Raw genomic sequence first — 23,949 nt, 5'->3', positions numbered from 1 at the left:
GTTGTGAGCACAACCATAAAAAAACGAACACGATCATTGATTTTTTCAAGTCAAAAAAAGATGAAACTTTTCCTGCCGTAGTTGCTAGAATGATTGCTTCTGATGGTTTACCGTTTCGTGTTTTTTGTACATCAAACGATTTAAGAAAATGTTTAACAATGCGTGGATTCGGTGATATTCCAAAATCACCCACCAGCATACAGAAAGTCGTGATGGATTATACTAAAAAAATTAAACAATTGCAAATTGCTGAAATTATTCAATTAAAAAAGAATTTATGCTTTAGTCTAACATTGGACGAGTGGACGTCCTCTCGAAATAGACGTTATATGAATGTTAACGTTCATGGGTCGAAAAATATCTGGAATTTGGGTCTTTCTCGAATTAATGGTCGATTTGCGGCTGAAAATTGTGTAAAATTGTTAGAGGACAAGTTAGAATTATTTCAGTTAAATATAAGGAACGATATTTCGTGTATTGTAGCAGATGGTGCTTCTATGATGCAAAAAGTGGGTAGATTATTACCATGTGAACAAATTTTGTGTTTTGCTCATGCAATTCAGATTGCAATTGTAAATGTGATCTACAAACAAACAGAGAAAGAGGTAGATGAAGATGATTATGAGAGTGTCCTAGATCTGGACTCTGATGAAGAAGATTTAAGTGATGATGAAGGAATGCAAGTGGGGACGAGAAATGAATGTGATATAGAAATTACTGAAAAGTTTACATTGCGAAATGTAATCATGAAAGTTCGGGTAATTGTTCGAATGTTTCGACGTTCCCCTTTAAAAAATGAAGTGTTGCAAAAACATGTGAAGGAAGATCATGGAAAGGAATTGCAGCTATTGCTTAATTCGAAGACTAGATGGAGTAGCCTGATGTCCATGTTAGAATGTTTTAATCTTTTGAAAAGTTCAATAAAAAAGGCAATAATTGATATCAAAGCGGATACATTTTTAAATGATTCAGAATGGTATATAATATCTACAGTTTCTAGAAATTTGAAGCCTATAAAATTAGCCGTAGACGCGTTATGCCGTGCTGATGCAAATTTACTTTCTGCGGATGCAACATTTACGTTTGTGAAGAAATTGGCCGTGAAATGAAAAAAGAGTTTGAAGTTCAAATTAATCGAAGAAGAACTGTGGTATCCGATGTTCTTCAATATTTACATAATGGGGGTAAAATCAAAATTCACAAGAACATTTTGCGTCGCTCGAAAACTGAAATAACCAAAATTATCATATCCCTAATCCAAAGACTTAGTGGTGAAGTAGCATTAGAATAAGACCCGACAGTATCTGAGTCTACTAAAATGGATGACGATAAACCTATCGAATCATTGGAAACTCAGTTATCCTTGCAGGAAATTCTTCAGCAAAAGATAAAGGAATCACTCTCGGAATCACGGTCAAAAGTTCTACAAAAATCATCGATTCATTCCGAAATTCGCAGTGAAATGAAATTTTGGGATGAAGGGGGATCCCGCGGAATGCTTTTGGAAGATCTTTACAAAAGTTTATTAACAATTCCACCAACTAGTGTGGAGTCAGAGCGCGCTTTTTCCGCTGCAGGAGCATTTTCAACAAAAATTCGATCAAGGCTCAACGACAAAACATTGGATACTTTATGCTTTTTAAAAAGCTTTTTCAAAAATCAAAATAAAAATTGAACTTTTATTTTGCAATTTTATTTATGTAGTTCAAAAATATTTTAATATAAAATATTTCCTTATTTTGTAATTTGTTTTAATTTTATTGTTTTGAACTAAATACATTTATGTTAAAAAATAATGTACTTTCTTTTCTTTACATTTTTTAAATTCTTCTATAATAATTCCGGAATTAAACCGGAATTCCGGATTTCATCTCCTGTAATTCCGAAAATCCGGAATTCAGTTTTTTACAAAAAAATGGATTCACTACTCGCATGCATCGTTAGCAGTCTTGATATCATGCTGTTTGTTGACAGTCTTTTCCAGGGCCACGTTAAGCATTTGGTCAATGCACGAGATTGAACCACTTTCAAGATCAGCAATAGTCTCTGACTTCCTCAGTGTAGCTTTCATATTTGAAGCTTGATCACACATAATAACGCGCTTCTTGATTATTTTGAGTGACTCAAAACTTTTAACCAAGTTGTCCAATGAGGAAACTCCTTGTCAAACATGCTCTTCATGGCCATCTGCAGATTCCTATAGAGGAGAGGTAACTTGAAGCAAACCATGCAGACACCACTTTTAATCTTAAACCTCGAGTCAAAGTGGGCAAGCAGTCTTTGGAACGGGATGGAGTCACACATGGAGAAAGGCTGATTGTCAGTTGCTAGGTAAATCATGAGCTCCATGTCACCACGAAGTTGACTGGTGCTCTTTGTTGGATAGCACAGATTCTTTCTGGCTTTTAGAACCCTTTTTCTTTTCCTGTAACCTAAAAAAAATCGTATACATTTGTTAACATTGAATTAACTTCGGATACCGTTGTTTACATCAATAAAAAATCATATTAATTTGACATAAAGTCGTAAAACTTTGCTACATCGCATCGTAACATCAATTATTTAACAAACTTACCAACTATTTCCAATTTATCTTCTGCATCTTCAACTTTTTCCTCCTTGGCAGCTTCTGCCTCATCTCATATCTTTTGATTCTGACACATTTCGATGTACTCATTTTTATGGTTGGATCGCAGGTGACCACTCAGGGTTGATGTTGACCCAGAATTTATTTTTAGGTCTTTCTTGCAGATATTGCACACACCATAGGCCTTATCTCCCCTGTATTCCTTCAGGAAGTACTGCCAAACCAGCGAGCGATGGGTCTTTGGTATATTTGTTTCATGTTTTACAATTTTTAAATCGTGTTAAATAAATACACAAAGTTATAAGGTTTTCAAATTCCTTAAATATAATGTAAACAAATTTATTTGTACTACAACTTTTTGCGGCTTCAAACATCGTTTTGATTAAGTTTTAACAACTTTTAAAGGTTTTCAAAGTCGATTAAAACTAAAATTGAGAATTTTTACGGCTTTCAAGATCTTTTAATTAAGTTTTAACGACTTTTAAAGGTTTTCAAAGTCGATTAAAAGTTAATGCTACAACTTTTTACGGCTTTCATAACCGTTTAATTAACTTTTTTTTGAAGTTAAAAGGATTTCAACTTCGTTTACTTTAAGTAACTTCGCCCAATAGTCTAGTCAAAATAAGTCTAAAAAAGGGCAAACCTGGACAAAATTTGGATATAAATGAATTTGGTATCATTCAAAGCGTAATTTTATCTACTTTAATATATCCAAAATCCACCAAAATTCATTTTGGGCAAAAAAAGTTATAAATATTATTGCTGACCTCACTTTGTAGATTTTTTCTTTAAAATAAACTAAACCCATACGACTTGCCGTCAATAAGTTGTGATAATTCAGCGAAAAATGACGCGATTCATATAATATTTTATAAAAATATAGTTTAAATTTACAAATTATAAAAATGTAAAAATTACAGCATAGCAGGCTCAAAATGCACTAATTTTTCTTTTCAAATAATATGTTTTGTGTACTTGGTAAACTGTAGAGCCATATGCTGATGTTGTTAAATATCATTTTTAAATTTCATGTTTTAATTTTAGATAAATTATTAAATATATCTTAAAATAAAATATACAATGTTGAACACATTAAAAGAAACTTGTTTGCTTTGCAAAGATAATGATCTGGTTAATCAAACGATTAATGTTAGAAGGAAAGGTATTAATACCTCAATTCATTATTCACAAGTACGCAACGATAAAAACCTTGAAGAAGAACTTAAGGATAGGGACACAGTTGCTGTCCATGTGGCATGCAGGCGTGATTTTACAAATCCGAAAAGAAAACTTTTAAAATGACAAATGGAAAGCCCTTACATTAAAAATTGCGTTAAGTAAGATATTTTTGTATTTACTCAATCTTGCGTTTGTGTCACTGATCCATACAATTAAATATATTTTTATATGAAGGAGTTACTTTGTTCAATTTTGTTCTTTTAGCTGTTTTTTATAAATTTATTGTGCGGTCCTTAACATCCAACTTTCTTAAAAAAAGCAAAACACTAGCTTAACATTTGTATTTTTTTGTAAACAAATTTATTTATAACTTAGACCAACATATTCAACTAGAAGCAATGATGCTTCATTTGTGGCAACCTAGCATTATGGACAGTTGAAGTAAAATCTCGTTTGAATTGCTGCTGTGATCTGGTTGCAAGTGATGCTATATACCACTTTGAATGTTATAAGCAATTTTCAATCGGCAGGGTTTCCACCAACAGGTTTTAATTCCAATATATTTGAATTGATTTATCTTCTCATAGCAATATATCAAAAATGTTGTTAAATGCAATTAATAAGTACAAATTGCAAATGATAAAGTGATTTGTAGTTTTTCCATAATAAAGTAACATATTGACCGATTCTGACCGAGTTTTGAATTTTTATATTCGTTATGTGTATTTTTATGTTTCATATGCTAATCTAGAAAGTCCTAATTTACAGGTCAAATTTGATTGAAGCAGAAAAGCCTGGTTGCAAAGAAAATTCAACAATGGCGGAACACTTTGAAAGGCTTCGATGTTGGTTTTAGAGTCAAATGCCTCCTGTGACAACTACTGAGTTGCACATTAAAATGAATGAGCTAGCGAATTCCAAAGATATTTATTCAATGAAGCACTTAAAGAGAAAATTAGAAGAAAAACACTAAGACGACATAATTATTAGCTAAACTGAAGGAAAATCTAATTTAGTATGCTTTAAATATGCGGCTACATTTATTATAAAAAAATCTAAGGCAGAGAACAAAGATGCAAACCAAGGTGAAGTTATTATTAGAACCGCGGCTAAGTTGACGAAGTTGATAAATTTTAAATCTAAAGTTCAGCACAGAGAATTACCCATCTAAATACGATATTGAGCGATATTAAAAAAGTTTAAGCCCATTACTTCGCCTCTTCATGAAAAAAATCACATCTGACGAACTAAAACAATCTTCCATTGGTCAAACTGTAACAAAAGCTATTCGATCGCGGTTTTACGTACCGCCTTTGCTTTTTGATTTAGGAATAGAACTAGATCACACGTTTGCATCAATATGGTTGACAAATGAGCTATTTAAACTAAGCTTTTGCATAAGTCCATTAGAAATAACACGCTTTAAACACTCTGTTATGGCTAACAACAATAACATTGTTGAAGGAGTGCTGAATGGATTATTTACTCAGTGGTTGGCAGACAATGTTGATCATAATATCTGCACATTAGATGGTAAAGACACTTTTCATGGGATGGGAGTCATCGCTGCTGGAATAATGAACTTTAAAATTTTGGATAACCTTCATCGAATTAAAAGAATAAGATATGGTTTAAAGGCAGCAGAAATAAATTCTAAAATAAATATTCCGATTTTGTGGTATAACGTTTCTGACACAGCAGCATTGACAAAGATATTGTTCAAGCCCATTGTTGAGCTTCAGTCACAACAGACTTTTTCACTGTCTCTCGGTATTGGTTTTTATTGCAAAGTTCGTTCACTTCAACGGCTGGTGAGAACCAGGCACAATGGAGTGGATTTATGCAACTTCATCATAATGGTAAATGTCATCCCGGAAAAAGTGAGATATTCATAGCGCCTATCATTAACTTGAACCCATCTGATGAAAACTGCATTTATTCTACACAAGTTTTTATACAAAACCAAGCAAAATTAATCAATTTACCTACTCCAAGTGTAACTTTTGATCAGCCTTTATGGTTCAAAGCTTACAAAATTGCAAAGTTTAAGCAATTGGATATAGTTATTCGATTGGGAGGATTCCACATCTTAATGAGCTTCCTAGGAAGTATTGGTATGGTCATGGAGGGATCAGAGCTGAATAGATTACTCGAACTTATTTATGCAAGCAATTCTGTCACGTATATAGTGACTGGTAAAACAGTAGCTAGAGCACTAAGAGCTCACTTCTTAGTTGAGTCTGCCTTAATGAGTTTACTTTTTAAACAAAGCCCCAAAGATGAAGTTGATAGTTCTCTAGAAAATATGTATCAGGATCTGGTCCAAGAAAACATGGATTTGGAAAAGATAAATAATAGCAGTGTAGTTATAAGATTCTTAAATCTTATTGAAAATTTAAAAATGCAACTTTCCCGTTCATCCAGAAAAGCAAAACTATGGTTGCAATATCTTGAACACATTAGCATTATCAAAATGTTCATCAGAGCAGAGAGAACTGGGAACTGTCACGAACATCTGGAGGCCATCAGGCTTATGCTTAATTCATTTGCCGCAACAGGACATATAAACTATGCCAAAAGTGCTCGGTTATATCTACAATTCATGCACTCACTTAACTCAGAACATCCTTGGCTCTATGAGCAGTACTGTAAATCAGGTTACCATTGTATTTGACGCCTAGATCGATACTGGGCTGGTCTTTGGCCTAATTTAGTAATTGAACAGTGCATGATGAGATCAATAAAAACCAATGGAAGCTTAACCAGAACAAGGGGTATGTCAGAGACTACAAGGAATCTTTGGGTCAGTACTTCGCACGAATGCGGAGCAATCCATGATTCCATGTCAACATTGACAAAGCATCGTTTTGAGAGCAATCAACAACATTGTGAATCTGGCAAGTCTCGGCTAAAAAGAGATGATAAAGATTTTAAAGCATTAAAGGAGCAGCTCGAGCTGTTTAAACCTTTTGAATTTCAAGACTCGGGATTTCAATGTATATTACTGGCCTATGAGCTGATAAGGATGATGAAATCAATTGTAATCGAGGAGAAAATGTGAGTTTAGAGATTCAAAACAGTCTTAATAATATTGCATTCAATCAAGCAGTTATCAAGCGTTCAAAGCAGGTCAAAACACTTGTCAGGCTGATGCCATCTGTTAAAGTTAATGGCGATGCAGTCTACATAGATCCTAATGTATTGTTTCTAAGACTAATCATGCAAATTGAGAGGGTTGAAGATTTGACTGACTGCTTCGAATATGAATTAACACCGGAGCCCAGATCTCTCTTCAAAGATGGATTAATGAGGAAACCAAACAAAGCAGAGCTTGGTAGAGAATTAAGGATTCAACAATTTTAACAGAGAATATTGACACAACCTATATTCTTGACAGCGGAGCTTTGCTGCATCGAGTTTTTCGGAGTCTCCCAGCTACATATTCAGACATTATTGAACATCATTGTACATATATTACAAAAAAGTATGATAATCGAACTTTAATTATTTATCTACCAAAGGAATTGAGCTTGTACAAAATGGAAAATGTGTGACTATCATAGCTGATGATACAGACATTCTTGCGATGTTGGTTCACATGTGGTATCAAATTGTGAGATTTTTTTCCGCCGCAAAATTAAAAAAAGTATGAAAAAAAATATGGAAACAACCAGCATAAAGAATGTTACATTATGTTTATCATATCACGTGAAAAAAAGTTTGTTGTCTATCCATGCATGGAGTGGATGTGATACTACCTCTGCGCTTTTTGGTCAAGGAAAGATAGCTGTACGGAAGTTTATTGAATCGAATAGCGAGTTCGCTCAATCTTTATGTACTGTATTCCAAGATCCCTTTGCAACACAAGGTCAGGTAGCTAATGTTGGAATACAAGTGGTTTTGAACATGTTTGGTATGCAAGACAATGATCATATTTTTTTATTTATTATAATACTGTTAATTTTATAACTATACGTCCATATCGTTTTGCAGTGGTTTAATTTAGCTCAACTATTACTATGGGTGAAAAAATTGAACAAGTCTCGCTAGTACAACTTAAGAAACAAAAATGCCGATTTTACTTTCAAAACGGATTTCTTGATAATACTCATTTTTCAATATACAGTCAAAGTTTAAACCAGCTCCTAAAAATAATTTTAATTAACTTTTCAACTTATACTTAAGTTTTTTGGCACAAATACTTGAACACCATGTGGAAAACACATGGTGTTTAAGTATTAGTTGCATGACAGCCATTTATTTATTATGAAAGAAAATATTTCAAAAATGCTTGTTTTTTTAAATAGTTATACTAATAAACAGTTTTTTTTTTAATTTCAGTTTCAATTTCAACTATTTATCTAATAAATTTTTAAGTAAAGGTGTTTTAATATCCAATAAGCATTAGCCTAAATAAAAAATATTGTAAAAAAACTGCTGACATCAGCATTTAAGAACATGATTTCTGAAGCATTTTTTAATTTCATTTTTTTTTTAAATTTTCACACATTTGGCTGTATCTGCGCAAAATTTCATCAAGACTAAGCAACTTTATAATAAGTTATTACAACTTATTGACAGTAGACGCGACGGGTTTTTTTGTAAACTTGAATAAAAGTTAGGTGAGCTAAAATAATCGTAACTTTTTTTGCCCAAAATGGATTTTGGTGGATTTTGGATATGTTAAAGTAGATAAAATTACGCTTCGAATGATACCAAATTTATCTTTATCCAAATTTTGTCCAGGTCGGACCCTAATTTGACTAGACTACAACTGAAGGCTTTCAAAGTTGAACAAAAAATATATGATTTTGAAAACCGTAACTCGATTGTTTCATCTTTATTTGAAACACTTGAAATTTGGCCAAAATATAGTTTTTTGAGTAGCGAAATTTAAACTATGTTATTAGCTAACTATTTTCTACAGTTTCTTATATTTCTAACGGTATAAAAAAAAGTACTGAAATAATAGATTTAATAGTTAATTTTTGTTTGAAAATGACCGAAAACAGCACTTTTTTATCGTTAAAATTTTATCATTATTTAAACATAATTTTCTCCCTCAATACAAAACCTTTCATTTCAATTTTCATTGTATACAAAGGTAATAGATAAATTTATCTTAATTTATTAAAAAATGTAAATATGTATTGATACATCTTATAAAAAATGCATTTAAAAATTGCAGTTTTTATGAGCTAAAACTGATTTTTATAGTGCTAGGACTTTTTACCTTAGACCTCCTTCGCGAAGCCAATTCTTTTTTTAAAGAGAGTATGTATCATTCTGTTAGAAACTAAAAAAGTTACCTGCCCCAACTTGCCCCATTTTCAAATAATGTGGTTTTAAAAAGCTAATTTTATAAAAAAATTAACGATGTAAAAGCTAATATGACATAATCGTTAAAATTTTATCATTTAATAATGATAAAATTTTAACGATAAAAAAGTGCTGTTTTCGGTCATTTTCGAACAAAAATTAACAATTAAATCTATTATTTTAGTACTTATTTTTTTATACCATTAGAAATATGAGAAATTGTAGAAAATAGTTAGCTAATAACATTGTTTAAATTTTGCTACTCAAAAAACTATATTTTAGCCAAATTTCAAGTGTTTCTAAATCACTGTGCTGCACTATAAAATGGATTTATACAATGCAATAAAAATAAAGTTAAAACAAAATGTGATTTCTTTGAATTTTTTTTTTTTAAATTGATATGAAAATGATGAAATACGAAAAGTTGGAAAAGATTGGTGAAGGTTAGTGTGTAAAAAAGTATAGTTTTGTATTTATGATTTATTGTAATTTATGTTTGTTGTGAAGTCAAAGCATCAATATCAGTATATACAGTAAATTACTGCTAAAGTAGGCTGGAAAGGTTGTTTTTTTTCTGTAGTTGGATATGTTAACAGCATACATTTTTTAAAGGAACTTACGGCACAGTATTTAAAGCAAAGCACAAAGACACAATGGAAGTTGTGGCATTAAAAAGAGTTCGTTTGGATGAAGATGATGAAGTAAATTATAATTTGTAAAAATAATTTTTTTAATTTTCGATACGCATTTTTACATAAAAACATCTAGATTTCTTCATAGTGAATTTTTTTATTAAAGCTATTCCATAACATCTGTTTTTGCTCTTTATAAGAAAAATATATGTCTATATTTAAAACAAGTATATATAAATAGAGATTATTTTTTCTCGAAATTTAAATTTAGAATACTCTAAAGTTTTTTTTTTCTTAACATACATATATTACTCTTGGGGATTATCTTATATATTAATTTCCTTCCAGTTGTTAAACTATTCTGAATATACCATCATTCAGATGGTATATCCATTGCTTTTGATGGATGTCCTTGCTTCTGCATCTTTGTTGATAAATTTATGAGAAAATTTTCTACTAAAATGTGTTTCCTAAATTTTTATAACTTCAATAAACTCTGATACATGTTCAATATAATTCTTTCAAAAGCAGGTGTATCTTCATAATGATTTTTATCGCAATCTTTTTGTTCAATAAATCCTCCAAAATCCCAGCAAGTCCACTTCATCAATGCACTTGGGTTATCTAAAATGAAAATTTGATGTTGTAGATAACGGAAGTGAAATTTTTTTTATATTTAAACAAATTAAGTTGCTGTCATCATTATGATCTCATTGTTTTGTTCATGGACTTGATCTATAGTTTAAAATATAAAAAAAAAAATTTCTTGATAGTTGTTGCCCTGAAGCTTTGTAGTTTTTATAGTTAGAATTTGTAGTTCTTTTGTCATGAATGATACATTTCTACTTTTAGACACTCTCAGGTTGTGGTAGCTATCAAAATTTGTATAACATATTTTGTGATTTCACATTTTTGTTGCAAAGCTGTTGCAGGAAAATCTACAAATTGGAAGATAAATCAACTGACAAACTACCTGTATAAGATAAATCTCAATTTTCCGCAAGAGATTACTAACTAGACTTCTGGAGATAAACACTCTCTGCTCAAAGTATAATATAAATAAATATGTGATGCATTAAAATTTTTGGCCAAATTTAGCTTGAAAGTAACAAAATGAAAGTTTGCTTCAATCCTTAATAAGTATAACAGCAGAATATGATTTATATCTAGATCTTTACAACAACTGAAAATATCTAACTTTATAAAGTTATAAATAGTTAAAAGTTTACAATATTAAAACTCAAAATTATTTGGTGATAAATCTATAACTATAATAACTCCGTAAATACTAAAAAAAATAATGCTCAACTTATATTTTCTTTAAAGTTACTTATGATGAAAGATACATTTACTTACTAAACAAAACCAATGAATCTTCATTTTTCTTCTTTACATTCAATATTTTCATTTACTTAAATAAATCCTAATATTCTGCTTTTTCTAAAATTTTTATAGTATGACCACACACGTTGTTTTCATATATATTTAAAATTGATTTATGCTGGTATTACAATTTACACTTATTAATTCCACTATAGATATTTGTATCTGACTTTTATTATGGCAAAAAAATTTTTTTATTACTCTTCTTTTTTTCTTTTTCTGAAAAAATCTGGATTTAAATTGGTATATTATAATATAAAGTGTGCAAATTTTATTAGATCCGTGCCCACCTAAATCTGCAAAAGTAAGTGTATATGTGTGTGTATATATAAATTGTTATCGAAACAAGCATTTATAGTTGTATATATATATATATGATAATAGTAATAATAATAATTATATATATATATATATATATATATATATATATATATATATATACACATACATAGAGCCCTTGAAATTATATCCTCCAAATAAAGATAGCAAAAAATTGCTGATCTCGCCTCTATATGTGTATATATACAGGGTCTATTCTAGGGAAAAAATTTGGATGGTGGTACTCCTTGTTCTGGCAAAGTTTAGCGGAACTGTTGGCCAATATAGGCATTTTCTTTTGAGTCAGTTGTGAGTGATGTTAATCTGTTCAAAATTTCAATTGCCTAGTCAACTTCATTTTGCATTAGCAGTGAAATGGGTTCGCATTTTAAAATTTCACCCACTAAAATTTCACCCTCATTACTGCACACATCTGGTTGTGATTGGTATTCATAACTATTTTGTTAACAGAAAATAGTTTGTCTAAAATAATTAATGAATAATCAAGGTCAGAGTTGGTCCCTAAAAACCTTGGTGCATCAGCATCAAGGTTTTTAGGGACCAACTCTGACCTTGTTTTGTGAAATTGATTCAGGTCAAACTCTATCTCTTCTACAGCATTGTTGCTCATCATAAGCACCCAAGCTTTTCCTTAGAAACTTTACTTGCGAAAACAGTTAATAGTTGTTTTCTCAGTTAGTGACTGGTATTGATATTTGACCGGGGCTAGGTTTGATAAAATATAGCCAAGGCAGGAGCTAGGTTTGTGACCGGGGCTGCATAAATATTTATACATCCTAAAGTATATTTTTTTAATTCAAAATTCATGTTATATTTTTTATATATATGCATATATAAATATCATTATGATCAATGTGATCATTATAATCATCATTAAGATCATGATCATCATCTGATCATCTTCTCTTTTGGCAAATACCACTCCATATAAATACTAAAGTTTATATAAATATGTAAGGATATTGTATGCCAGCATCTAAATAAATAGCAAATATGTATGTTTATATCCATAATATGTTTGCATAAAGCACATTTTGAAGCTTTTGTTCCTTCTGGAATAAAAATTTAAAAGGTCTATTTCTTCTCTTCAATTTTAAGTCAAGCCTCATTTGCTCCACATTTTTCACCATCTTGACATTAATTCTTAATTAAAAACTTCTACAGTTTGTGCTCCAGACAAGATTTCCATCTTAGTCTTAGAAAAGTATTCTCCAGAACTCTCTTCAATTTTTGCTAAATTTTTAAGAAGTGCTTGATAAGTGGTTCCAATTTTTTAAAACTGGATGGATTTAATGCTCAAACGAGTTATCATCTTTATAACAATAAACCTTATTACAATAACTCTTATTTGGCTACTTATTCAACAAGAATGAAAAGCCAAATAAGAATGAGTTTTGGTTTATCGTTATAGAGATGATAACTGGATTAATAAAAGTTTTTATAGCATGAAGGGACAGATACAGTAAAAGGATGCAACTGTCGCATCCTTTTACTATATCTGTCCCTTCATGCTATAAAAACTTTTATTAATCCAGTTTTATTCCTTGCACATCGAAAAAACCTTATAATTCTTACCTATCTTCATTTTTTCGTTTTTTATACAACCTTTAATTTTTAAGTCTTCAGTTAAATGTTTTCTAGTATATTAACTTATTCTCTATTTAAAGTAACTCATAACTTAATAGTGGTTGCTTGCAATTATGTTGGAAGTAAATTAGAGTTTAAAAATATATAAATATATGCCAGTATTTAATAAATATTAAATGTAAGCATAAAATTATAATAAATAAAGTATTTAAAAAATTTTTCCGGCTATCAACCCTTGCTAAATCTTATAATTTTGCCAGGGCTGGGGCCGGAGCCGGGTTTGCAAAAAGTCTCATTTTTAGCTGGGGATAGGGCCCGGGCCCCGGTCACTTACTTTTATCAATCACCTCATTCCAAACTGTATATTTTTTCATCAAGAATTGATGTTTAGGACAATTGTTTTCTTTTCTATAGTTCTTTTTATATTAGCAATAACTAGAGATTGGTATTTAGCTATTAATGACATTAGAAAGAAAGAATTTTTTATTCATACATTATGTTTTCTTATAAAAAAACAAAGACAAAAATTTAGGTACCTTAAAACCTATTATAGGTATTTTAATGATAGTACTGATATTCATACTCTAATGACAATATTTCAAGCCTATATATGTATATAAAGCTTTTAACTTTTAAAACTTCTATAGATTAATATTACATACATTACATAATAGAAGGTCTTTATTTTTAAAAAAATATTTCAAAAAACCTTTTTTTTCAATAATGAATACCTTCTATTGCAAAATCAAAACATTTGACAATGATTCTGCGATAATAAACAAAGGATTTGACACAGCTATCCCAGTTAACCACTCTTTGCTGTGTTTTTGATGTAAACACTGTTAAAGTATATCTAATATTACTTTGGTTTGAAATATCTAATATTACTTTGGTTTGAAATACAAATTAATATTCAAGGAAAGTATCATTTACCTTTCTTTCCAAACTCACAACCATGTGTTTTTTTTTAATTTTTGTAATTAAATGCCATCACAAGTTCATGAGCTTTCTCCAAAAGAACAAGACCATTGTTTGGAATGGTGTTACATTATGTAAACCACTTCAACAAGGCTTGGTTCAACATTTTGTACATTCCTGTTTTTATGTTCTTTTAAACCATCAAAAATCTTTATTTCATTTATCTTCCAAGTAGCAAGGACATATATAAATAAACTAAACAAATCAAAATACTAAATAACGATTTTTGTTTGCTGTGTTATTTGTCTAATAATGGTGATATTTTTTTCATGCTTAAAATTTCATATAGTTTCACAAAACTGCCACGCAATTTGAATAATAACTTGTCTTGCTTTTGTTGGAATTTTAAAAGTCACTTGACAAAACTTAAAGGGATCTCTAAAGGCCGAGACAAGTTGTGTTCATATCATAGATAAACATTAGAAAATGAGTTAAAAGCTAATTAAACTTTCCAAAACAAATTATTGAATGAGATATTAACAAAAGCATTTGTTGTTCTGCCATCATACTTCCAGTTCAGAGTCCAATTTTAGGCTCTCAAATCTGCTTAGTTTTTTCTGTTAAAAAAACATCTGGTTTTTAATAATAAATCAGATTGGGTTTTCCCCTTCATATTTAGTCTGCAGTGGTTATAAAAAACACTCGCTGTAGCATGTTTTTGTTTTTTGTTTAATGTATTATTTGTTAAGTGTTTGAGTTAAATAAACTAGCATAATAAAAATAGTAATTAAGCGAAGCGAACTTTGAAATACACAAGATAAAATTTTTCTTATAAAATGAGTAATAAATTTTTTAATATATAGCACTAAGTACAATAAAATCCAACATGTTTAAATTTCGAAAGATTTAAAAATCTTTATTTTTTTAATAAATTGAGGAAACCGTTTTAAAAATTATCTTATATATATTTTCAACTGTTTATAAAATTTATATTTTTAATTCAAGAAACCATTTTAAAATGATCAAATATATATTTTTAGATATATATAAAATTGATAATAAAAACTTGAATGTTATATTTATGAAGAAAAATATCTTTTAAGTTAATTCAAGGAAAACACTGACACATGTTTTACTGTGATCACTTTTATCTGTTAAATAAGCAACCATGTTTTTCAAATCTATACTATAAACATCAGCAGTGATGATTGTTTTTTGAGATTGTCTCCAATAAACACTTTCAACTTGTTCTTGATGAATACAGAAAAATCAGTGTGTATTAATGATTTACCATCCATAATATTATCTGTTTGGTGGGGATAAACACACACTTGGTGACGTTTAATTAAATGGTGAATCTGAAGTTGAGATAGTATTTTCAAAAAGTCTGTATATGTTGCATACAAAGACTGTTTAATCAATCCCTGCTGCAGACGATTTGTAACTTTTTCTTTTTCTTTTTTTTTTCTTTATTTATGTTAAGACAGTTAACACAAAAACTATATGATAATACAATTGGCAATCTGGAGAGGGCTGCAAAGAATCCATTTTTTTACCCAGTTTGTGTTATAAGGTTCAAAATTAAGGTTTGAGGATAAAGCGTTGGGTATATTAATAAAACTTTCATGAGTTAGAAGAATCGTTTGTGAAAAATTACAAAAATATAAGAAGTAACGTTTTTGAAATTTTTCACCATCAATTTTTATAAAATCTTTCATACCTGGAGTCCATCGAGATATTTCTTCGTGGTTGTAAAACTCTAGTACATGATTGAATACACTAAAAGGTAAAAAGGTGTGTTTTTTTTATCTTTGATATATCTGGTAAAGAGATGTCCATTTCTATTGCTAACTGTTTAATGGCATAATCTGCTTTTTGTGGCGACTTTGGTAAAGCCAATTTAAGGCGGTTCACAGCACGAGCTTCTGACGAACCTGAATGATAGACGACTTCTTCTATTTGACTAGAAGAAGAACGAGGAATATCAATGATACCTTGAGCTTTTTGAAGATCTCTGAGTTTACGCTTTTGTAATTTAGCAAGGTCATTTTTTTTAAATTCTTGCTCTGGCGTTGATTGTTGATGACAAATATTACTTCCTTCTTTTTCTATTTCTTTTAATTCAGTTTTCTATTTCTTTTAATTCAGTTTTCTATTTTTCTTTATAATCTTTAGAAACTTGTTTGTGCGATTTGGGCATTGTTTTAATATTTATATGTTTCCTGTATTTTTATGTAGAATATACCAAATGAGTTATATTTTAAATTAGTTCATAATTTTTAAATACACAGTTATATCAATTATTTAAGTTACTTTTTTTAGCACGTGTTTTAATGAGGGTTTTTCGAATTAAATTTTCTTCCTTGACGCATTTAAACATTTAAATGATGCATTTAAACATCGAAACTACGCATTTAATCATCAAAACAGTGCATTTAAACATCGAAGCATTCATTATGTCGCGGTTGCGACAAAAAAGGATTTTATAAATTTTTTTTTACATACATATTCATTTCAACTAAAATGGTTTTGCTAAATATTTTCTAATTAAAAAAAATTCAATTTAGGTTGTATAAAAAAACTAAATTTGTTATAATAGTGGCGGTCGTGACTGTGAAAAACGCCTTTTTTCTTTTTAGTAATGTACCAACTAATAATTGAGATAATAACAATATCACTTATTAACAATCTTATTTAATCACTAGTATTTAATCTCAGAATTAAAAAAAAACATTTAACACAACTCCATGTTAAGAAATCCATGTTTTTTTTATATCAAAAATATTAAAAATGGCTACCAAATTTTAAACATCTCCTACACATGCATAAAAACAAATGATGAAGTGAAGATATTTTTTTTAGATGCACTAATGTCTGTTAATTTAATTTAAAAAAAATCTATTTCTAATATTCAGTTTAAATATTTTTGAAATATATGGAATGACACAGCTGAATGTACTTGTACTTTTATTACCATAATGTTGTTTTTAGAATAATTTTATTTTGTGTTGTTCTTTTGTTATACCTAAAAGTAACCTATTTAAGCATTGATATTTATATGTATTCAAGTATAGCCTTCTATATTTCTATATGATTATTGTTTAGATATCTAAGTTACTAATAAATTAATGGAGTTACAGAATTAAAGTAAACTGCTTATCTTAATACAATATTCTTTTTAATATTGAAGTAAAAAGCGTTTCTCTAAAATTGTATTTATTTTTTGAAAGTTTTCTTTTCATAGTAAAAAAAAACTAAAAAATATATATTTTTTTTCTTACTGAGTTTTTCTAATATCTTTTAAAATAATGGTTTGGCTCTGATTTGGGTCCTAGAAATTGTTTACCAGCTCTGATTCCATGAAAAAGTTGAATTTCTATGGAATGATAATTTCCTTGTATTTTCAAAATTCTAAACATTAAAAAATTCATAGGCATCGGTATCGGCTTTTTCCCATTCATTAGCATCGGCCACAAATGTGCTATCAGTACATCACTAATAAACAATAAACTTTAAATGATTATAAGATGGGAACTTTAGTATTATAGTTAGTTAAAATAATGAACTTACCCAAAGTAAAAATTTGTTTTTATTTTGGTAAATTTTAGTTTACTTTTTCCTACTCTTTGTAATAATTTTTCGTTGTCACACTCTGTAGCCTTAAGTTGCAAAGTGTAGCCACAGCCCGTCGAAACATTAGCAATCAGTTGAATACAAATAATTTTGAAGATGCAAACATTATCTGAAAACTAGAATAAAACATCAAAATTGTAGATCTCATCAAAATTTTCAAGAAGTTATAAAAAACCTTAGAAAAATTATGAAAATGGATATCATCCTCTTTGGTCAAAAAATCATTTTCAAGGATATGTAATGAAAAAACAGGCAAGATATTGCAGTTGATGTTAGATGTCCTAAAAAATTCATTGATAACCAAGCTCAAACAGTTCCTTCAAATAAAAGATCCTATAAATAAAGCTTTAAATGAAAAAGGAAACAAAAGATTTCAGAGGAGAAAATATCAACCTTGAATTAACTATTAGATGACTTATTACTATTAGAAACTGCAAAAAAAGTTCAAAATCTGTCGCCATTGCTGTAGAAGTAGAAATATTTAAAAACAGTATTAGGTACAGTATTAGGTACAATGATAGACAGTACTAGGCGCAATGATAGACAGTACTAGACACAATGATAGACAAAACTAGGCACAATGATAGACAGTATTAGACACAATGAGGTCAAGAAAGTTGTAAAAGAAATTGCAAGTGCAAGTGTGCTTAAAAGTCAAAATTATTTTCTGCAGCAATAACTAAGATCGATGATTTCCTCAATTACCCATATTGAAGAGCAGAGCAACATTTTACATTTATTACATTATTAAAGCAATTATTACATTATTGAAAAAATATCTTATGCTTTTAACAGCACAAAAATATAAATAATTTAAATATATTGTTTAATGCATTTCTAACAATAAAATCAACATCTACTGCAACAAATTGCATTTTTTTCAATTGCAGATCTAACTAGGGCAAAAATTAGGTCTCGCTTAAATTTCTTAACTTTCAATACAATTATTTTTTCGAAATATGCATTTTTTTAAGAGTGAAATAAATTTAAATAATATAATTGTTTTATTATTTTATAAGTTTTGAATGTAAGTTACTAAAATATTTAAATAAATTGAACTATTGGGTTAAAAACACCATAAATATTAAATTCAATCTATTATCTTTATTTTCTTATTTATTATCCAAATATCTGGATATATTCAAATAATTTAAGTTTTCAGTATATCTGGATAGTCATTAATGTCAGATAAATTTGCTACATCTTTATTTGGTGTACTCTTTTCTAGCTCTTTTAATGTATTGTACTTTGCTTTCCGTAACTTCATTATGTTTCTATTTGTTCATGTCACAAGTCAATAACAAGTCTGCCACAAGCAAATAAATTAAAAGAAGTTTTTGATTAAAATTTAATGTAAATGTGATGACATTTTTTTAAAAATACAGTTATGTGGTAATAAAATGCAAACTTTTTTGCGAATCTTATTTTTAAGATTGCAGCAAACACTTCAAATTACAACTGCATTTGATAAATAAATATCACATTTAAATTACAAGTTAGTTTAAATTTTTTGAGTTTAAATTATATATTTAGGGAATTCCAAGTTCTGCTCTAAGAGAGATTTGTCTCCTCAAAGAACTGAAGCATAAAAACATAGTGAGGTAGGTTATTAGACTATAATCTACGTTGTATCTAAGTTACAGTTTAACATGAATTAAACATGAGTTTAAAGTTTATTTTTTGTATGAGTAATGACTGAAAAAGTTAAATAATAAATATATTACAAAAACATATATACTTAAACTTGCCAGAAACTTTTTGGAAATCTGGAAAACTTCAAGTCCAAAGAAATAATTCCGGATGAAATAAATCCGAAAAAAACAACCTCGTATATTTGTTAAAATTAACCAGCGACTACGAGAACTTTAGTGTGAGAACCCTAGCTGTTATTAGTTGTAATTGGCTGACTGTTGTTGGCTGTTATTGCAGTGGCTGGTTAATTTTAACAAAGAAAACTAAAAATCGAAAAGGAATCACATTTAATTTGAGTTAGCTGTTCTAACCAATCAAAAATAAATTTTTATCAAGACTGAAATACTTCGTTATCAGCAAATCAAGAATGAAGTATACATTGTATTATCAAAGGTTTAAAGGAATCCCCAAGTGCCAAGACAAATTTAAATGTTCCTATTAAAGAGAATGTTTAAAAAAAATCAATACAATCAGCAAATCGCTTAAAAAATAAATTTGTACCTTAGCTTTTTAAATTTTATTAGTGAAACTTTTGTTAGAATAATTGTATATATCTTTGATATATTTATAAGTTTATATACACTATATATTTTTTTTGTTTTAAATATAAGCGTTTCTTATCAATCTTATGACTTTCCTATAAGTTTTGAAGAATGCTAAATATAAGAAGGCTTTTTTATAGAGCACAAGATAAGTTTTGAAAAATGTTTTTGAAAAGCCGAATAAAAAAATTAAAGTTTTTATTTACATTTTTAAATATAATAACTATATAAAAATGATCTTTTTTATTTTTATGTAAACTGCGTGAACTTTTTTCTAGTTTTATCAAGGTCATTTATGGCTAGACATTTTTGTTCTTCTATCAAAATGACCTTTTACAAGTGTTTAATTTTTTAATTAATAATTAATTTTAATAAATAGAAAAATTAAAGATAATTGAATAATTTTTTAATTCTTAATTAGAAAATATTAGTAATTATGTTGATTTAGTTTAAATTGATTAAATTTGATAATTTGCATATTGATATAAAGGTGATCTTGTTATAATTTCATTTGGATTTTAATGACTAAATTATTAAAATGTTGGGAACTCCACACCAATTAGAACCTCTAAAAATAAGATGCAGAAAACCTGTATGGATGAAATAAACAACAAAATAGCTGACAATGGTTTCAGCTAAAAAAAATTGAACTTTGATATCATTAAAGCGTCAAAATTAAATTGTATGAATGTTGATGCTGAACAATGTTGTAAATGTTGACGTTGAACAATAGTGTAAATGTTGGCACTGAACAAAAGTGTAAATGTTGGCACTGAACAATGGTGTAAATGTTGGCACTGAACAATTGTGTAAATGTGGATACTATAAAACTATGCCACTTGAAAAAAAAAGTCTTTGCTGTGTTGATATAAAGGCAACAAATATCACCACAGGTATTACAAAATAACCAACATTTTTTAAAATGTAAACTAATGTATGCAGTATTAAAAGTAATGTATGTGCTATTAAAACTAATGTATACAGTATTAAAAAATAATCAATAATAATAAACAATTTTTTCTTTTTCTTTAAATGAAAATTACAAGTTTTCCAACTACACTTTTTTGCATCTATACTTTTTTACAATCTTTAGCCATTATGATTAAATTTTAAAAACAAAATAATAATACATGCGTTTATTTTAAAGACCTAAAAAATTCTGACTAATTTGAAGCAAGCTTCGACTAAAACACAAAGTTGGTTTTTATTGGTATACGTTTCTTATTTTGTTTTAATCTAAAAAATTCAACCCAAACATTTTTTTTAAACATTCTCTTTAATATGAATGCAACTTGTCTTGGTACTTGGGGGTTCTTTTAAATCTTTGATAATACAAATGTATACTTCATTCTTGATTTGCTGATAACGAAGAATTCCAGTCTTGATAAAAAGTTTTTTTTTGATTGCTTAAAAAAAGTAGCCCAAATTAAATGTAATCCATTTTCCATTTTTAGTTTTCTTTGTTAAAATTAACTAACCGCTGTAGTTACAGCTGAAAACAGTCAGCTAACTAATTACATCTAATGACAGCTAAGGTTCTTGCATTGGAGCTCTCGTAGTCCCTGGTTAATTTTAACAAATAAACAAGGTTTTTTTTTTGATACATCAGGAATTATGGATATTTCTTTTGACCTAAAGTTTTCTGGATTTCCAAAAAGTTTTTGGTAAATGCAAAATTGAATATTTTTTTAATATATTTATTTTTTCACTTTTTTAGTCATTACTCATGCAAAAAATAAAAAAAAATAAAAGAAAAAAAAAAATAAGGAAAGTTTAAGAAAAAAAAAAGTTTCAAGTTAGTTTTAAACTGAAAGCGATCAGTTTAAAGCTTAATTAAAGCAAGTATAAGGGAAATAAATAAATTCCAGATTTTTTCTCAATTTTGTTTTACAAAATGTTTTCCCGATTATTAGAACATGACCTGGATGATCACTGCAAATAAAACTCAGAAAGGCTTGTTCTTTTAATGATGCCCTTTTTCTTTAAGGAAAAGTCCAAAAATGCATTGTAGTTAGAGCTGCTTAAGCTTAAACTTCTGTTCTATTATTGTAAAGTTGAATCTCATTCTTTTTATCTACAAATAACTTCTTTTTTTATAATAAATAATTATAATAATAACTTTTAATAATAACTTCTCTAACATCAATACTTTGGAATTCTCTCCCATCATTTTCTTAACCTATAGAATTTTCTTAACCTATAGAGTTTTCTTAACCTATAGAATTTAGAGTTTTTAAGTCTTTTGTTTTCAACTCTCTTCTTTGAGTCTCAATGTTTGCTTACAACCATGATTTTAATAAATTATGAATATATGTTTTTTAGGCTTTATGATGTTATCCATAATGACAAAAAGTTGACTATTGTTTTTGAATATTGTGACCAGGTTAGTTATTTTAGTTAGGTACCAGGTGACCAAGTATTTTTTTTATAGTCATTTAGAGTTCAAAAATTTGTTTCATAACAAATGTTATTTTATTTATGCTGTTATGTTATATGTTTTTTGTTACATAATTTGTATGTAACAAAATAAAAATAAAAAGAGTGAAGAAATAAAAATAGAGATTTAAACTGTCAAGAAAAAATAATTATAGTAAAACATAAGTGTATTTGTGAACTGTTGACTAAAGAAACCTCAAACAAAAATACTTAGACATTAGGTTATTTTTCTGTTGGTTTAGAAAAGGTGTTTTTAAAATCTAGACAAATTGATAAATCTATAAACAGGGTAAAAGGATCAATTTGAAAGAGTTTAATTGCATTTAAGGCTTAAGGTTGTTTTTTTTTCATATTTATAGTGTTTTAAAAAATTAAAGCATTACAGTCGACTATACATTTAATTGACAAATTGCTTTAAATAACTAAAATGTCATCTTAAGATTTTTGTACAGTAAATTTCTTTAGCTATGATCAAAATTCATTCTCATTAGATTGTGGACTAATTTGTTGGTATTGTTTTTTAATTTTTTTTCAAATTTATTCGAGGACAGGGCTAAAACTTTTTAGCACTGTCCTCAAATAAATCAGTTCGGTAAATGCTTTCTTGACAAAAAATTTTATGGTTTGGTACATCAGAATTGCTTCTTTTTTTCCGTGAATCGACTTTTGGTGTTGTAAAAATCTAGAGGACAAACCAGTTTCACCCACATAAGATTTACTGCTTCTACAAGTTAGTTTATAAACACCTGGTTTGCTTGGCAATATGGACTTAATTTTACTTGTTAATATTGTTTTTATATTAGAATTTGATTTAAAAAACAGCGCTGTAACCAAAGTTACAATATATTTTCTAAGGTTTAGCTCATCTCAGGTATCCACAGTAGCTAAACAATTTTTAGATCATTAAATAAGGTTTTTTTTGTGTCAGATAAAGGTTTTGATATTTTTGTTTTAAATTTTTAAATTATTTGTTTTAATTTAAATTTTTCATAACCATTATCTGCAAATGCTTGCAATTAAAACTTAAAAAACAAACTTTTAACATCTTAAGTCAACTATTTTATATTAATTATTTATTTTTAATTTTATTAATATATTTTTATTCCTTCATTCTACTGCTGACTTATTAACTGTTACAAATATTGCTGTCATTATGAATATTACTGTTGATGTATTAAAAGCAATTGATAAATATTGCTCTTGATGTATCAAAAGCAATTGATAAAATCAAGCATGCTAATCTTCTCCATCAGCTTACTTCGTTTGGGTAAGTTCTTAAATAATTTCTTCATCACTTCTCACCTCTCATGGAACTATATATACAATCCATTGCAATGTTTTATATATATATATATATATATAATATTTTTTCAGGACTTAAAGAAGTACTTTGATAGTTGTCAAGGCGAAATTGAACCGGATGTTGTTAAGGTTTTCAAAACAAAATTTTTAAGATTAGATTTTTTTATTATGTTTTATATTTTATGTTTTTATATTTAAATGTTTAAAATCATTTCTATTTATATATATATTTTTTGTTTATTTTCAAAAAATTAGTCATTCATGTATCAGCTGTTAAAAGGTTTATCATTTTGTCATGAAAAGCACATTTTACACAGAGATCTTAAACCACAAAATCTACTTATCAATAAAGTATTGTTTAAATTTTTCTTTTTTTAACTATAGTTACTTTAATAATACA

General features: G+C 28.3%; 1 protein-coding gene across 1 annotated transcript in view; it reads left to right on the top strand.

The window, feature by feature from the left end:
- The first annotated feature begins 9,370 nt into the window (after window positions 1-9,370).
- The window catches only part of LOC100197614 (cyclin-dependent-like kinase 5), a 30,028-nt gene continuing 15,449 nt past the window's right edge, over window positions 9,371-23,949 (top strand). The window contains 6 exon segments of the mRNA XM_065810727.1: window positions 9,371-9,528; window positions 9,698-9,786; window positions 19,111-19,178; window positions 22,134-22,194; window positions 23,622-23,678; window positions 23,805-23,900. Coding sequence (XP_065666799.1) covers window positions 9,486-9,528; window positions 9,698-9,786; window positions 19,111-19,178; window positions 22,134-22,194; window positions 23,622-23,678; window positions 23,805-23,900 — 414 coding nt within the window. The 5' untranslated portion in view covers window positions 9,371-9,485.

The sequence above is a fragment of the Hydra vulgaris genome, chromosome 11, assembly GCF_038396675.1.
Source record: "Hydra vulgaris chromosome 11, alternate assembly HydraT2T_AEP".
In the NCBI taxonomy this organism is placed as follows: Eukaryota; Metazoa; Cnidaria; class Hydrozoa; order Anthoathecata; family Hydridae; genus Hydra; species Hydra vulgaris.
Note: the sequence above shows the minus strand (reverse complement) of the source record. Positions and strands in the feature narration are given on the sequence as shown.